The sequence below is a fragment of the Mus caroli genome, chromosome X (assembly GCF_900094665.2).
Source record: "Mus caroli chromosome X, CAROLI_EIJ_v1.1, whole genome shotgun sequence".
Taxonomy (NCBI): Eukaryota; Metazoa; Chordata; class Mammalia; order Rodentia; family Muridae; genus Mus; species Mus caroli.
In genome coordinates this window covers 105,467,285-105,486,540 of record NC_034589.1, presented here as the reverse complement: position 1 = coordinate 105,486,540, position 19,256 = coordinate 105,467,285, and the positions used below count along the sequence as shown (strand labels likewise).

The following is a 19,256-nucleotide window of genomic DNA, read 5'->3' as shown; positions in this document are numbered from 1 at the left end:
GCCCTCCAAAAGACTCAACAAGCAGCTGAAAGAGTCAGATGCAGATATTTACACCCAACCAATGGACAGAAGCAGCTGATCCCTGTTGTTGAATTAGGAAAGGCTGAAAGAAGCTGAGGAGAAGGGCGATCCTGTAGGTGGACCAGCAGTCTCAATTAATCGGGACCCCTGAGATCTCTCAAACACTGAACCACCACCTGGACAGCATACAGCAGCTGATATGAGGCCCCCAGCACAGATACAATAGAGGACTTCCGTGTCTATGTTCATTCAGAGAAGATGCATCTAACCCTCAAGAGGCTGGAGGCCCCAGGGAGTTTAGAGGTCAGGTGGGGTGGGGGTGGGGACATCCACATGGAGACAGGGTAGGATGGGGAGGAAGTGTGGGATGTGGAGCAGTCAGAGGGTGGAGGGGGGGCGGGGAATGGAATATGGAGTGTAAAAAATAAATTAATTTTTTAAAAAGAAAAATATTAAAATCATGAGGTTGTTAGGTTGTGCAGACCAGGCAGCTACAGAGGCATGTTCAAAATATGTGTTATTTTATAGAAGATTCATTTGGAAGAGCTTATTTTTAAAACTGAAAAAGTGATGTGCATTGTAAAAATGTTGGCAAGCAAGTCTATATATAATGCAATTAGTTTCGGATGCATCTGGCTTTAAATCACTCATAGACTTTGAAATGAATTGCTAATTAGATATGAATTTTTTAAATTGATACCTGCAAATGCATAATAAGCACGTTTATGTTTCATCAGCTAACCAGTCTGTAATCAATGGCTTACTGAACCGTATTTCTACTAGGCACATAGATCCCTTATATGCTGGTTCAATGTTTTCAGAATACTTTTGAAATAAAACTGAAAATGTTAGTACGTATCTATAAAAAAAAAAGAATACACATTTTAGGAAACTCAAGAAGAATAAAGAGAGATCAAGGAAAAATTAATATTTGAACAAATATGGATTAAAAAAAGTCCCCAAATCTAAGGAAGAAAGTGTTCTGTGAAGTCATACAAACCTAATATAAACTCTAAAATAAAATGAAATAAAGTTATATCAACAATATATATGTCCACTGAAATCCATACAAAGACATTTAATTAAAATAGCAAATGAAAGAAATTTTAAAATAGTAAGGAAATAATTTATGATGCATAGGGTAATCACTGTTAGCAGAATTCTCAATAGAAGATTCAATCCAAAAAAAAAAAAAAAAAAGAATCAACTGATATATTCAAAATATTGGAAGTAATAAAAACTGCCAACAAAGGGTACTATGCCATGTAAAACTGTTTTAAAAAGTAAATAAAGAGAAACTCTTTGGCAAACAAAAACTTACAAAGTCCAATTCTGAATTGCCCTATAGGAAATAATAAAAAAATTTCATATTGAAATAAACATGTTAATTATGAAAACAAAATTATAAACATACTAGCAAGTATAAATCTATGAACTAATACAGCCTATTGTAATAGTATATTTGCATTGAGTAAATGAATTTTAATCCCAGTATAAAAAATTCAAACCTTTCAGTATATTAAAATAATTATTATAAAATCCTAAATTATAATATTAAATATGTAAACTAACCTCAATATAGAAGTGTATAAGTAAGAGGAAATGTGACTCCTATTTAATGGAAGTTAAATTTTTATTCACCTTAAGATGGCTGTTATAAGTAAGAACTTAAGCCTAAAGGTAACCTCACATAAAGTATATCATATATGAATAAAGATTTTACAGCACATTCACACACACAGAGAGACACACAGATACATACAGAGAGAGCGAGGGGGGGAGAGAGAGAGAAAGAAAGAGATTGGGGAGGGATAGGGAAGAAATGAAACACAAAGGAAGACAGTATCATAGGAAAAGAACAAAGGAATTAACCATAACACTATCACCACAAAAGAAAATGGCAATCCTGACTCCTTCTTATATACTGGTTTAAATTTTAAAACACTCAACAAATGATGTTGAGTAGCATCTTACAAACATTTTTAAGATCCTATTTTAGTTTTCATGCACAGAGTTGAAGACATGAAAAATGAAAATGCGTTCAAATACTAATCAAAATAAATAAGAAATACTCAAAAGCAAAAATGAATATTTTTAAGAGAAAAACTGTTAAAAGATAAAGGTCATAGAATCATAAAAGTATCAACTCACCAAGAGATACAGCTATGCATATGTTCATGTTTATATACACATATACATTATATATAAAACAACATTTGAAATCATAGACAGAATTTACAGGAAAAGGAAATATAATAATAATATTTAATAGGGCATTTTGTGTACTGAATGGAACAAGACAGAGAATCAGTATGAAAGAGTGAACTTGAACACAACAAGTTCCATATAATATAGGTCCACAAACACTATACAGGGTACAATCCACAGAACTCAAGAAGGCTAACCAACCGAAGGGCCCAAGTGAGGATGCCTCAATCCCACTTAAGAGGAAGCAATTACAGAGGGCAGAGGGAGGAAGGGACCTGGGAGGGAGAATCCATAGGAATACCAGCAGTCTCAACTAACCTGGACCCCTGAGATCTCTCAGACACTGAGCCACCAACTAGGCAGCATATTCTAGATGGTCCAAGGCCTCCAGCACATACACAGCAGAGGACTGCCTGGTCTGGCCTCAGTGAGAGAAAATGCATTTAACCCTGGAGAGACATGAAGCCCCAGAAACTGTGGGGAAGCCTGGTGGAGTGTGTATGTGTGAGGGGTCATCTCTCTTGGAGATTGGTAAGGAGGAATGGGATGAGGAAGAAACGAGGATGGCAAACCAGGAGGGGGATAATGACTGGACTGTAAGAAAAGATTAAAGACAATTAAAAACAAACAAATAAATAAATAAATGTATGTATGTATGCTAGATGAATATAGATGACTGTTTAGAGAATAGTTTGAGTGCTTTGTATATATTTATATGTTAAAGATCTAGGAAGAGTCCAAAACGTTCTGAGCCCATAAATATTTGTCATTTAACATGTTTGTAATTTAAATTTAACATTTAATCAACCCTTTTAAATATTTCTGTACTTATTTGCAAATTTGGTCTGTCTTTACCATAGATGGAGACCTTGGTTGAGAAGACTGCTATGGAACACATATTTATAAAAATCTATAGTTAGGGAGTTAATAATTATGTGTTTAGGATACATACATATATAATACACAATATATTATTTACACAGACACACACACATGTGTGTAATTCCAGTTAACAACAACAAAAAAAAGGCCTTGAATATAAAAGAGAAAAAATGGGGTATATGAGAGGGTTTGGGGAAAGTAAGTGAAGGGGAAACTATATAATTATAATTCTCCAAAATAAAAAAATAACTTTTTAAAATTGCATTTTTCTTTTCTAACCAACAATCAGAATGGCTAAGATCAAAACCTCAGGGATAGCAGATGCTGGTGAGGATGTGGAGAAAGAGGAACACTCCTTCTTTGCTGGTGGGATTGCAAACTGGTACAACCACTCTGGAAATCAATCTGGAGGTTCCTCAGAAAACTGGAAATAGATCTACCTGAAGACCCAGCTATACCACTCCTGGGCATATACTCAAAAGATGCCCCATCATGCCACAGGGGTACGTGTTCCAATATGTTCATAGAGGCCTTATTTGTGATCTGGAAACAACCTTCTGCATGTCCCAATGCAGAAGAATGGATACAGAAAATGTGGTTTATTTACACAATGAAATACTATTCAGCTATTGTGAATGAGGACATCCTGAGTTTTGCAGGAAAATGTGTGGAACTAGAAAATACCATCCTGAGTGAGGTATCTCAGACCCAAAAGGTCATTAATAGTACTCACTAATAAGTGGATATTAGCTAAAAAATTTACTGAATACCCAAGATACAATCCACAGAACTCAATGTTAACCAGTTGAAGGGCCCAACTGAGGATGCTTCAATAACACTGGGGAGGGAGAAAAAAGAAATCACAGAGGGCAGAGGGAGGGAGGGTCATGGATGGGAGAGAGGAGGGGGAGGGGAAAAGGGAAATATGATCAGGTATGGGGGGCAGGGAGACTGGAGTAAAGCCTAGAGGTCCAGCAGAATGAATGGAAACAGGCAACCTCAGGAGGTAAGGGGTAGCCTGGGGGGTCTAGAATTTACCAGAGGCCTGGAAGACAAGAGACTCTCAAAGGGAAGAACCTTAGATCAAAAGACCAAAAGTGGCAGGAGTAATTTTGTGGAATCCACACTTCCACTAGAAAGAAAGGAAGGGCATCAAGTGGAGGGATAATAGTGTTGCCATTCCACAGTCAAAAACCCTGACCCAGAAGTGTTCCTGTCTAAATAAACTGCAAGGACAAAATTGGGGAAGAGACTAAGGGAAAGGAGCTCCAGTGACAGGCCCAAATTGGGATCCATCTCAAGGGGAGACTCCAAGGATTGACACTATTACTGATGCTATGATGTCCTTGCAGACAAGAGCCTAGCATGACTGCCTTCTGAGTGATCCAACAAGAAGCTGACTGAGACAGATGCAGATACTTATACCCAAGCAATGGACTGAAGCCAGGGACTCCTGTGGCTGAACTAGGAAACGGCAGGAAGAAGTTGTGGAGAAGGGCAACCCCATAGGAAGATCTCAACTAACCTGGACCCCTGAGATCTCTGACACTGAGCCACGAACCTGGCATCATACACTAGCTGATAGGAGGTCCCCAACACATATAGATCAGAGGACTTCCTGGTCTGGCCTCAGTGAGGGAGGGAAGATGCACTTAATCCTAGAGAGAGGACCCAGGGGAGAGGGGCTGGTAGGGTAGGGGGTGGGTTGGGGTTAGGGGAGGAGGAATGAGATGAGGAACTATCAGAAGGTAGACCAGGAGGGGGATAAAGACTGGAAAGTAAAAAAGCTTAAAGATAATTAAAAAAAAAAACCAAGATATATAGGAAATAAAATCAAATAGGTAGAAGCCTTTAAAGAGAAAAAAAAACTCTAAAAAATTAAGAAAATTCAATTAAACAGGCGAAGGAATAAAACTGTTCAATACCTGAAAATGGCAATATAATCAATAAAGAAAACACAAACAGAGGGAATCTTGGAGATGGAAAACCTGGAAAAGAGAACAGGAACAACACACACAAGCATCATCGAGAGAATACAATAGAAGGAAGACAGAATCCTAGGCAAAGAGTATAAAATAAAAGAAATGGATACAACAGTGAAAGATAATGTTAAATCTAAAAATTTCCTAATACAAAACAGCCAGGAAATTTGGGATATCATGAAAAGACCTAATCTAAAAATAATGGGAATAGAAGAAGGTGAAAAATCTTAGCTCCAAGGATCAGAAAATCTCAGCAAAATCAAAGAAGAAAACTTTTCCAATCTAAAGAAAAAGATGCTTATAAACATACAAGAAACTTATAGATTACTAACTAAACTGTACCAGAAATGAAAATACTTCTGGCACATAATGATCAAAACACAAAATCTACAGAACAGAGAAAGAATATTAAAAGCAGCAGGGGGAAAAGGCCAGGATACATAAAAAGGGAGACCTATCAGAAATACTGGACTTCTCAATAGAGACTCTAAAAGCTAGAAAGGCCTGGACATATATTGCAACCTCTAAAAAACCACAGATGCCATCCTAGGCTATTATACTCAGCAAAACTCTGAATCACCATCGATGGAGAAAATAAGATATTTCAAGATAAATCCAAATTCTAACAATTTCTATACACAAATCAAGCCCTAGATAAAATACTATAAGGAAACTCCAACCCAAGGGGGATAACTACCCCCAAGAAATAACTGGAAATAAGTAATACCTATGAGCAAAACCAAGGAAAACACACATGCATGTCTGTGCACACATGCATGCACATACACACACATAGCACACACACACACACACACAACCACCATCAACATCAAAATAACAGGAGTTAACAATCACTGGGTATTAATATCTTTCAACAATTGATGGACTCAATTCCCCAATAAAAAGACAGGATAACAGAATTGCTGCATACAAGAAACACACCTAAGCAATAAGATAGACATTACCTCAGAATAAAGGGCCAGAAAAAAATTTTAAGGAAAAAAAAGGACAAAATAAAAACAAGTTATTATCTAATAAAATAGACTTTCAACCAAAATTAATCAAAAGAGAAGGTGAAGGACACTTCATACTCATCAAAGGAAAAATTAACCAAGATGAAGTCTCAATTCTGAACATCTATACCCTGAATGCAAGGGCACCCACATTCAAAAAAGAAACTTTACTAAAGCTCAAAACACACATTGAACCTCACACAATAATAGTTGGAAACTTCAGTACCCCACTCTTACCAATGGACAGATCATTGAAACAGAAACCAAACAGAGACACAGTGAAACCGACAGAAGTTATAATCTAAATGGATTTAACAGATATCTACAGAACATTTCCCCCTAAAATGAAAGAATAGCCTTCGTCTCAGCACCTTATGGAACCTCCTCCAAAACTGGCCAAATACAATGCCACAAAGCAAGCCTCAACAAATAGAAGAAAACTGAAATACAGGCTTATATCCCCTCAGACACCATGGATTAAAAGCTGGACTTCAACCATAACAGAAACACAAGAAAAGCTAAAGACTCATGGAAACTGAACAACTCTCTACTCAATGATCTCTGGGTCAGGGAAGACATAAAAAAGGAAAGGAAAGACTTTCTAGAATTCAGTGAAAATGAAGATATCTCTATTGTGCTTGCATACAGGAGCCTAGCATAACTGTCCTCTGAGAGGCTCTACTCTGCAGCTGAATGAAACAGATGTAGAGACCCATAGCCAAACATTGGACAGAGTTTGGAGAATATTATGGTAGAGTTGGGAGAAGAATTGAAGGCCCTGAAGGGGATAGGAACTCTACAAGAAGACCAAAAAGGTCAACAAATCTGGACCCTTGGTAGTTCTCAGAGACTGAACTACCAATCAGAGAGGATACAAGGGCTGAACATAGGCCCTCTGCATATATAGCTGATGTGCAGCTCAGATGGGTCCTCAACAACTGGGCTGGGGATCTCCCTAAAGCTGTTGCCTGTTTGTGGAATATGTTCTCCCAACTGGGCTGCCTTGTCTGGCCTCAGTGGGAGAGAATGCTCCTAGCCCTACAGGGACTTGATATGCCAGGGTAGGGGGATACCTGGGTGGCCTCCACCCTCTCATGAGAGAAGTGAATGGCTTGGGGGAGAAATTCTATGAGGAGAGAACTGGAGGGAATACAATGATCATGATGTAAAATGAATTAATAAATTATAATGGAAAAAACATCTATCTATAAATATGCAGGTCAATGGATGCAACCAGAAAACATATTACCCTGAGTGAGGTAACCCAGACCCAGAAAGACAAATATATTATGTATTCACTTATAATGGATGTTAGCTGTTAAAGTCATTGACAAGCAAGAGATAATCTATATTACTACAGATGTTTAGTACAAAACAAAGGCCCGGGTGTAGGGATACATTTACCTAGGAAGGAGAAATAGAATACATAGTTATGAACTGTCAAGGTGAGAGTGTGGCTGGTACAGGAGTATCAAACAAGAATGTGGGGGGGGGGGAGAGGGAAAAAGAAGAGAATACAGGGGGAAACTGTTAAAACTGTGGGCCATTTGAGGGGTCATATGGATACTTAATACAGTAAAAGCTTCCTAAAATATATACATAAATGAAGGCAATCTACAAGAAATTGCCAAATAATGAGAGAGACAGTGCCCTGATTGGACACCTCATCATCACATTAAGCTTCCAGTACCATGAATTGGTTACATCTAATAGAGCTAACCAAAGAAGTCCCTTTGGAAACCTCAAATAACCCAGATTATTGCCAAGGATTTCTGATTGTTTTCCACAAACTGATGGTAAAGCCCTATTGCTAAAGACAACACATAAGTGACTCAATTGAGTATGGAGAAGTTGATCTGGTACCTAACTAGAGCCTTCACCCCTATGGACTAATGTCATGGTACTGGAAGGTACTCTGCTTGCTATCACAGGAGAAAGTTAAACACCAACCCAGCTACAAACCATTCAATCTATAATAGTGACCTTCTTGCAAGACACACTGTGTATAATAATTTCATAAAGCTTGTGGGAACTACCAACTAATACCTGCTTTGATTTAAGCCCATTCCATGAGATTCAATCCATACCCAATGCTGTTAGAGTGGCTAAAAACCTAAGACCAGTGATTTAGGTAAAAAACAAATACTAGTGTTCTGCTAAAGAATATAGCAATAACATAACTCCTGACAACTTTCTGCTATAATCACAGACAAGTGTCTTCCTCAGCCATCATCAGGGAAGCTTCCTCCTGCAGCACATGAGAGTTAAGTACAGAGACCAACAGCCTGAAAATATGCAGAAAAAGAGAGATGCTGGAACACTCAGCCCTAAATAAGATATCTGCATCAAGTCCCTCCCTTCGAGGCTCACGGAAACTGCAAAAAGAGGTGGTGGACTGAAGTAAAGAGCCACATGAGATTGAGAATAGCAACTTTGTTTCTAAAGGACTAGGGAATTGAGATGAAATTTCTCAAAACAAGAAATACAAATTTCTAGTTGATTATGGAAAAAGTATGCTATGTACCCTGAGCTATGGGAAATGCAGGATTAAAATTACTCTAAGATTCCATTTCACCCAAGAGAAAATGGTCATCATAAGAATTGTACAAATGGTAAGAACTGCTGGTATGGATGTGGGGAAGGGGAATCCTTATATGTTGTTGATAGGAGTTTAAAGTAGTGCATCCCCTTTGAAATTCAGTCTGGAGTTTTCTTAGTAAACAAGAAGTAGATATATTTACTATACCATTCTGAACATATATTTAAAGGACTTTATAACTTATACAGAGATACTTGAAATCCACATTCACTTTTCTTCTCTATTCACAATTGCTAGGAAGTTGAATAAACATTGATGTCCATCAACTGTTGAGTGGAATGAAATTTTGGTATATATACACAATGAAATATTATTCAGATGTAAATAAAAGTAAAACAATGAGGGGCACAGGTTCTCGTTTAATCTAAGGAAGCATTATTAAGAAGATGGAATCTTTGGGAGGTAATAATATTAAATAAACATATTCAAGTGAATACTGCTAGTTTGAATCGTGATTGCTTTATAAGAGAAAGAAACCAGAAAACACACAGCTAATTATGTGTTCCATGTTCCTTATTATTTGTTCCTCTGTATGACCTTAGGATTGTGCTAAACAAAATGCTATCACTGGACAAGTCTCCTCAATTTGTACCTTCAGAGTAATGTTATAAAAACCTTTTCTTTATACTGTAACTTGCTTCATATACTACATTATGGTAAAAAATGAACTAATGTACTAAGTTATGTCTTCACTGTTATGATTAAAGCAGCTGCCTGTACATTTGCTTTATTTCCAGAATCTCTATGAGGTTATAATGCTAATTCTGCAAATTCTAAATTTACTGCTTCTGCAATGGGAGAAAAATATTTTCAATTAAGATGAAGCTAATATAGCGATAAAAATAATATGACTTTCAGGTCTGCATCTTCCACCTGGGTAGACCATCAATGTGTCTGCCCCTCTGAAGATCCTATAGTCTGAACGCCTTCTAGGAGGTCAGCTACAGCCAGGGATGCTCCCAAACAACTGCAGCAGCTGAGAACCCTGAAGAGCCAAGTGGACTCAGGACCCATCTGTACCCCACCCCGACTCCCCACTTAAATTCAACCCACATTCATTCCTGTGCCTTCTGCTTGGGTAAACCATCAGCTTGTGTGCTCCTCTGAATACCCTATAGTCTAAGGCCTCCCCAGAGGTCTGCTACAGCCAGGGCCACAGGCCTCCCAGGAGACCTGCAGCAGTTCAGGGACACAGGAGGCAGGCTCCAGACAGAGACAACCAGGCCAGTTAACACCAGAGATAACCAGATGGCAAGAGGCAAGCACAAGATCATAAACAACAAAAGCCAATATACTCTGGCCCCATCAGAACCCAGTTCTCCCACCACAGCAAGCCCTGGATACACCAACACACCTGAAAACCAGGATGCAGACCTAAAATCCTTATCTCCTGAAGATATTGAGTCCTTTAAGGAGGATATAAATAACTCACTGAAAGAAACACAGGAAATCACAGGTTAACAGATAGAAGCCCTTAAAGAGGAAACAAATAAACCCCTTAAAGAAATACAGGAAAACAGAATCAAACAGATAAAGGAATTGAACAAAGTGGTCCTAGACCTGAAAATGAAAGTAGAAACAATAAAGAAAATACAAATGAAGGCAACCCTGGAAATGGAAAACCTAGGAAAGAAGCCAGGAAATAAAGATGCAAGCATCAACAACAAAATACAAGAGATAGAGGAGAGATTCTTGGGTGTACAAGATACCTTAGAAGATATTTGACACAATGGTCAAACAAAATTTGAAACAGAAAAAAACTCTTAACACAAAACATTCAAGAAATCCAGGACATAATGAAAAGACCAAACTTAAGAATAATAGGAATAGATGAAGAGAGCAAGGATTCCTTTTTCAAAGAACCAGAAAAGAAAATCCTCTTGTTACATAGTAATCAAAACAATAAATGCACAGAGCTAAGAAAGAATATTTAAAAATATAACAGGAAAAAGGCCAAGTAACATATAAAGGCAGACCTATATGAATTATGCCAGACTTCTCAACAGAGACTATAAAAGCCAGAAGAGCCTGGACAGAGGTCATGCAGACTCTAAGAGAACACATATGCCAACCCAGGCTACTGTACTCTGCAAAATTCTCAATCACCATAGTTGGAGAAAGCAAAATATTCCATGAAAAAAACAAATTTAAATAATATCTATCTACCAATCCAGCCCTATAGAGGATTCTAGAAGGAAAACTCTAACATATGGAAGAAAAAAAATATTAATCATCTCTCAACAAAATCAAAAGGAGAATATCACACACACACATAATGCCAACTATAACAAACATAACAGTATCTATCAATATCAATGGGCTTAATTCCTCCAATAAAAATACATAAACTAACAGATTAGATAAGGAAGCAGGATCCAGCATTTTGCTGCATACAAGAAACACACCTCAATGACAAAGACGGTTATTACCTCAGTGTTAAAAGCTGGAAAAAATTCTTTTAAGCAAATGGTCCCACGAAACAAGTGGGAGTTGCCATCCTAATACCCAATAAAATAGACTTTCAACCAAAAGTTTTCAAGAGAGATGGGAAAAGACAGTTTATAGTTATCAAAGGAAAATTCCACCAAGAGACAGTCTCAATTCTGAACATCTATACCCCAAATGCAAGGGTAACCACATTCATAATAGAAACTTCACTCAAGCTCAAAACACACATTGAACCTCACACAATGATATTGGGAAATTTCAACACCTCATTCTCAGCAATGTGAAGATCATGGAAACAGAAACTAAACAGAGACACAATGAAACTAACAGAATTTATGAACCAAATGGATTTAACAGATATATACAGAAATTTCACCCCAATACAAAAGAATATACATTCTTCTCGGCACTGCAAGTTACCTTTACCAAAATTGACCATATAATCATAAAACAATCCTCAACAGATGCAAGAAGATTGTAATAATCTCATGCATCCTATCAAATCACCACAGACCAAGGCTGATCTTCAATAACAACAGAAACAACACAAAATCCACATATGCATGGAAAGTGAAAAACTCTCTACTCAATAACTTGATCAGGGAAGAAATTTTAAAAAAGAAATTAAAGGCTTTTTAGAATTCAACGAAAATGAGGCACAACATACCCAAATTTATGTGACACAATGAAAGCAGTGCTAAGAGGAAAATTCATAGCACTAAGTGCCCTTAAAGAAATTGGAGAGATCCTACACTAACAACAGTACATCTGAAAGCCCTAGAAGAAAAAGAAGCAAGCACGCCCAAGAGTATTAAAAGGCAGAAAACAGTCAAACTCAGGGCTGAAATCAACAAAATAGAAACAAAGAATCAACCAACCGAAAAGCTGGTTCTTTGAGAAAATCAACGAGATAGATAAATCCTTAGCCAAACTAACTAAAGGGCACAGAGACAGTATCCAAGTTAACAAAATCAGAAATGAAAAGGGAGATATAACAACAGAAACTGAAGAAATGGAATATTATTTAGCTATTAAGAACAAGGATAACTCAAAGGGAGGGACCTTAGATTAAATGCCCCATGGTAGGGAGAGGGAACTTATAGAGCCCATTTCCAGCAGGAAGAGAGGGCTTCAAGTGAGGGATGGGGTTGCCACCCCACAGTCACATCTCTGACCCATAATTGTTTCTGTCTGAAAAAATTATAGGGTTGGAAATGGAGAGGAGCCTGAGGAAATGAAGGTCCAGCTACAGGCCCAAAGTGGGATCCAGCTCAAGGGGAGGTCCCAAGGCCTGAGACTATTACTGAGGCTTGTGGAGTGCTCACAAAAAGGGATCTAGCATGACTACTCTCTGGAAGACCCAACACACAGCTGAAAGAATCAGATGCAGATATTTGCACCCAACCAATGGACAGAAGCAGCTGCCCCCTGTTGTTGAATTAGGGAAAGGCTGATAGAAGCTGAGGAGAAGGGTGATTCTGTAGGAGGACCAGCAGTCTCAATTAATCTAGACCCCAAAGATTTCTCAAACACTGGACCACCAACCAGACAGCATACACCAGCTGATATGAGGTTCCCAACACACATACAGTAGAGGACTTCCGGGTCTGTGTTCATTCAGAGATGATGCAAGAGATGCACCTAACCCTCAAGAGACTGGAGGCCCCAGGGAGTTTAGAGGTCAGGTGTGGTGGTGGTGGGAGCATCCATGTGATAACAGGGTGGGTTGGGGAGGAGGTTCGGGACATGGAGTAGTCAGAGGGTGGATAAGGGAGGATGGGGAATGGAATAGGAGTGTAAAAAATAAATTAAAAATAAAATTAAATTGAAAAAAAGATATTACAGGCAAATGAATAGACTAGAAAATATCATCCTGAGTGAGATAACTCAGACCTAAAAGTCCATGCATGATGATGTACTCACTAATAACTGGATATTAGCCAAAAAAGTACAGAATACTCAGGATACAATCCACAGAACTCAAGAAGGTTAATTAGCTGAAAGGTCCAAGTGAGGAAGCTTCAAACCCAGTTGGAGGGGGGAAAAAGCAGATGGCAGAGGGAGGGAGGGAACAGAGTAGGAGAGTGGAGGGGGAGTGGCAGGGTAAAAGAGGAACATGATCAGGTATTGGAAGGCAGGATTGAAGCCACAAAGGCTAGCAAAATAGAAATACACAACCTGGAGAGGTAGGAGGTGGGAGCAGGGACCCTCTAGTATGTACCAGAGACCTGGGAGGTGAGAGAATCTCAAGACTCAAAGGCCTTGGACTAAACGCCCAACAGTGGGGAGAGAGAACATGTGGAATCTACCTCCAATAGAAAGACAGGACATCAGCTCTGACCTGGGGTTGTTCCTATCTGGAAGAACTTCAGGGACAAAAATGTAGAGGAGACTGAGGGAAAGAGGTCCAGTGACAGGCCCAAATTGGGATCCATCCAGGGCCTGCCACTATTACTATTGGTGTGTTGTGCTTAAAGAGAAGAGCATGCATGACTGCTCTCTGAGAGGCTCAACAAGAAGCTGACTGCAGATACTTGCACCCAACCAACGGTCTGAAGTTGGGAGCCCCTGTAGTTGAATTGGGGAAAAGCTGGAAGAAGTTGAGGAGGAGAATGACCCCCATAGGAAGATCAGCAGTCTCAACTAACCTGGACCCCTGAGATCTCTCAGACACTGACTAACCAACCAGGGGGCATACAGTGGCTGGTCAGTGGCCCCTAATAAATATACAGCAGAGTACTGCCTGGTCTGGCCTCAGTAAGAGAAAATGCACCTAAGCCCTTGAGAGACTTGAGGCCCCAGGGAGTTGGTAAGCCTGGCAGGGTGTGGGGAGGTGTGGGGGTATTCAGACATCCTCTTGGAGACAGGGGAGGAAGAATGGGATGGGGAACTGCTGGAGGGCAGACTGGAGGGGGCTAGTGAGAGACTTTGAGGAATGATTAAATATTAAAAATATAATATGAATACATTTAACTATTATTGCTTCATAAGTACTGAAAAATCATCCAGACTAGAAAAGGGGTAAAAAATTTAATAGGACATAACTCCCTTGGCTCTGTCACTGAGGATTAATTTGAAATTTAAAAGCTTTGAATATAGAAAACTGAATTGGTCCCTTCTTAGAATTGGGAACAAAACACCCATGGAAGGAGTTATAGAGACAAAGTTTGGAGCTGTGATGAAAGGATGGACCATCTAGAGACTGCCATATCCAGGGATCCATCCCATAATCAGCTTCCAAACGCTGANACCATTGCATACANTAGCAAGATTTTGCTGAAAGGACCCAGATATAGCTCTCTCTTGTGAGACTATGCCGGGGCCTAGCAAACACAGAAGTGGATGCTCACAGTCAGCTATTGGATGGATCACAGGGCCCCCAATGGAGGAGCTAGAGAAAGTACTCAAGGAGCTAAAGGGATCTGCAACCCTATAGGTGGAACAACAATATGAACTAACCAGAACCCCGGAGCTCTTGTCTCTAGCTGCATATGTATCGAAAGATGGCCTAGTTGGCCATCACTGGAAAGAGAGGCCCATTGGACTTGCAAACTTTATATGCCCCAGTGCAGGGGAACGCCAGGGCCAAAAGAATGGGAATGGGTAGGTAGGGAAGTGGGGGGGAGGGTATGGGGGACTTTTGGGATAGCATTGGAAATGTAATTGAGGAAAATACCTAATAAAAATATTAAAAATTTAAAAAAGAAAACGGAATTGGTGACTAGAACCAGTCGTTTTTATTTCAATTATTTTTTCTATCAAAGTATATCAAAATCAAAACATAAAATATGGATAATTTCTTTATGTAGATACAGTAAATGTGCTTTATTTTTTTATTTTTTTCAATCAAGCACTTGTTGTATATCAGATGTCTACATAATTTCCAATTATTTTACCACCTTGTTAAAAGGTCAATTTGACCTCTAAAAATTAGAAGATAAAAAGGATTTATCTCTAGTGAGACTACGCCGGGGCCTAGCAAACACATAAGTGGATGCTCACAGTCAGCTATTGGACGGATCACAGAGCCCCCAATGGAGGAGCTAGAGAAAGTTCTCAAGGAGCTAAAGGGATCTGCAACCCTATAGGTGGAACAACAATATGAACTAACCAGAACCCTGGAGCTCTTGTCTCTAGCTGCATATGTATCAGAAGATGGCCTAGTTGGCCATCACTGGAAAGAGAGGCCCATTGGACTTGCAAACTTTATATGCCCCAGTATAGGAGAACACTAGGGCCAAAAAGTGGGAGTGGGTAGTTAGGGGGGTGGGGGGGAGGGTATGGAGGACTTTTGGGATAGCATTGGAAATGTAAATGAGGAAAATACCTAATTAAAAAAAGGATTTATAGAATTCTTATTTGTAATTGAGATTTGGAAATTACCTGGTTTTAAAATTGCCTTTGCTTTGTTTTTCTAAAAGAAAGTGAATGGTTTATTTTGTTTTGAGTTTTTTTCTATACATAACTATTTTTATTGGATATTTTCTTTATTTACAATTCCTAGTTTCCCCTCTGAAAACCCCCTATCCCTTCCCCCCTCCTCCTGCTCACCAATATGCCCACTCCTGCCTCCTGGCCCTGGCAATCCCCTATACTGGGGCATATAACCTTCACAGAACCAAGGGCCTCTCCTCCCATTGATGGTCAACTACTAGGCTATCCTATGTGTAATAGATTTGGACACTCCTATATGTGCCCACAAACTAAAGAAAAATTATGATGAGGGCTGTGCTCTTTCTGGGTCATATACAAATGCTTACGGGAAGGATTTGTCCTTTAATCAATATGAAAACATGAGTCTAATAACCTTTATTTTTGTAACACAGAGACAGATTGCATTCTTAAGTTGCATTTTTTGTCTATACTGTACACTGAGGCAGACAATACCACAAGGAATGTAATCATTCCTAATATATTGGACTTTGTATCATCTCTGGGACATGTCTCACTGCTGTTGCCTTGTATGCAATTTCAAAATTTGAATGGTTTATAACAATGCACTAAGAGCCAGATTTCCTTTATTTATCTACTGTTTTCATATTTTAATGTAGAAGTTTGACTGGTAAATGCAGCTATCCCCAAAAATGAATCTTTTTTTATAAGTTTGCCATCACATCATAGTTAGAATAATAAAATGTCATGTAAAGCCATTTTCAAAGGTTTTAAAAGATTCATGACTTGTATTTCTGGTTAAGTTTATATAATTTTTCTACAAAAATATTTTTGGTACATTTTCATAAAACCCAATCAAGACAAAAGAGCTTGGTTAAGTATGAGATAATAGAGAATGAAAAATGAATATTGCTGATACCACACATTAACTTTATATCAATAGATCATAAGCTTTACAAATGTGGGCAGGGACTTCTAATAGAGAATTTAATAATCTTTGCCTTTTATAAGTGTTTTTGTGAGCATCCACTTCTGTATTTGCCAGGCACTGGCATAGTCTCATACGAGACAGCTATAACAGGGTTCCTTCAGCAAAATCTTTCGGCCATATTCAATAGTGTCTGGGTTTGGTGGTTGATTATGGGATGGATCCCCGGGTAGGGTAGTCTCTGGATAGTCCATCCTTTCGTCTTAGCTCCAAACTTTGTCTCTGTAACTCCTTTCATGGGTATTTTGTGCCCTATTCTAAGGAGGAATGAAGTATCCACCCATTGATCTTCCCTCTTCTTGATTTTCTTGTGTTTTGCAAATTGTATCTTGGGTGTTCTATGTTTCACAGTCATCTATAAGATGGAACACAGGGCCCCCAATGTAGAAGCTAGAGAAAGCACCCAAGGAGCTGAAGGGGTCTGCAAACCTACATATGGCACAACAATATGAACTAACCAGTACCCCCAGAGCTCATATCTCTAGCTGCATATGTAGCAGAAGATGATATTCATCACTGGGAAGAGAGGCCCCTTGGTATTGCAAACTTTATATGCCTCAGTACAGGGGAATGCCAGGGACAAGAAGCAGGAGTGGGTAGGTAGGGGAGCAGGGTGGGGGGAGGGTATAGGGAACTTTCAGGATAGCATTTGAAATGTATATAAAGAAAATATCTAATTAAAAAAAATAAGTGTTTTTGTAAGTTTTCCCCATATCCGAAGGACAACTTTCTTAGCTAACTATTTGAGGTAGTATAAGTTATTTGAATTTACTTGGCTGCTGACCCTAATATCACACCAGGCAGCACTGAACATGAGATGGTAGGGGATATACAGATTAATTCCAGCACATTGTATGCACATACAAGGAAAATAGAACATTTCAATGTGTTGACTCATATGCTGGGCAAGCAAAACTACATGGAACTGTCAGCCTTTATGCAGTTTTTCTGAATAGACAGAATTGACTTAACTGGGTTACACTGAAAACCCTAAGGAAGTATATCTCATGGTGGGAATCCTGTTAATCCATATTGTCTGATTAATGTTTTATTTGATATGTTTACAAGAGCATCAAATGTGGTTTTTGAGACTGTATTTCTTGTTTGCATACTCTAATAACTATGATAAGATCTGAGCCTGAAACAAATTTTAAGATACAACTTTCTAGTAAGGGACTTTTATTCTTACTAGATGTGGGAAAATTAAAAAGCATAAAGTGAGTTCATTTATGCAGCTGATGTCATTCAATATTGGAGTTTTATTAATAACAATTTTCCTGAAAAGCCAACTTGGAGAAGGTTTAATGAGACAAGCTGCATAATGATTTAATAAAACTATTCCTTTTCTTTTTTTTTTTCAGAAGGCAAAAGGTAACTTTTATGAGTGTCCATGAATCATCCTTGTTCAAAGAATTGATCTGAAAAATCTGTTTGAAACCATAGCTCACATTCATTTCCACATATTGAAAATGATTTGAATATAACCAAAATATCTAAGAAAACTTATAGTAATAAAAATGCAAAATTAGGGCTAGAGAGATTGCTCATTGGTTAAGAGCACTGACTGCTCTTCCAAAGGTCCTGAGTTCAAATCCCAGCAACCACATGGTGGCTCACAACCACCTGTAATGAGGTCTGACGCCCTCTTCTGGTGCATCTGAAGACAGCTACAGTGTACTTATAATAATAAATAAATCTTTAAAAAATTATTCAAAAATGCAAAATTAATTTACTTTCCTAATATAAAAAGGAAATGAATTTTTCTCAAACAGACGATAAGGTTTCTTTGGCCTTTGGCTGATATCTAGATTGAGTTTGGAAAGGACTTACAAGAATCAACAATGAATTAGTAACATATTGTGCCAAAGTTTTACAAAGTAATATTTGTTAAATATATGCTTCTTGTTAATGAGTATTATATTTAATATTCATACATGCATATAATTTGTTTATAAACTTAATATTACTATGTATTATATCAAGTGAATCCTCTTATAGTATCACTGTATTTGGATATTATCTTGCAATAACTCTAACACTTCAGATTCTGAATTAATTTTCCCAAATTTTAACAAATAACCTGGTTAAATTTTTAGACATTTCTACTGAATATACTCACCTCTGTTATCCTTTTGCTGTATAGACTTTTGTTCTTCAGTTTTCTTATCCTGGGCAAGCTTAGGAGGCAGGATAATGGGTCTCCAAAACCCTAGAATCATATTAAATGGACTCAGTTATTTTTGAATTACTACTAAAATGATATTGTTCAAAAGAATGTTTATTATATAATTCCACAATAAAAATCTTGTTTTAATATTGTAACATCATTTTAAAGATATACTTATCCATAATGGTGTTCCTACTACCAAATTTCACAGTGTACTAAAACCATATTAAAATGAAGTTTAAATTGTTATGACATGCATAACTCTAAGTAATAATTAAAACATAGTCATGTCTAAAAACTTTGCAGAAGTTCATAATAATAGACTAGTTAGCTAAAAAATAATAATAATAACAATCTAGTGTGCACAATCCCAAAAGTCAAGTAACTTTAGTTTTAGTTGCTGGAGATAAGCAAACTTTTTCTTAGAACTCATTGCTGTTATAATGAGAATGGCTACATGTAGTAAAGGTGTCCTTTAAGAATAATTGCTCATTCTGAAATGAACAGATGTTTAGCACAAAGAATAGTTTTTTTGTCTGTGTTTTTTTTTTTTTTT

At 37.9% G+C, this 19,256-nt stretch overlaps 1 protein-coding gene across 1 annotated transcript in view; it reads right to left on the bottom strand.

Moving 5' to 3' along the window:
- The window catches only part of LOC110286939 (dentin sialophosphoprotein-like), a 33,595-nt gene that overhangs the window by 9,810 nt on the left and 4,529 nt on the right, over positions 1–19,256 (bottom strand). Inside the window, exon 2 of the mRNA XM_021153617.1 lies at positions 18,653–18,742. Coding sequence (XP_021009276.1) covers positions 18,653–18,742 — 90 coding nt within the window. The remainder of the gene's footprint in view (positions 1–18,652; positions 18,743–19,256) is intronic.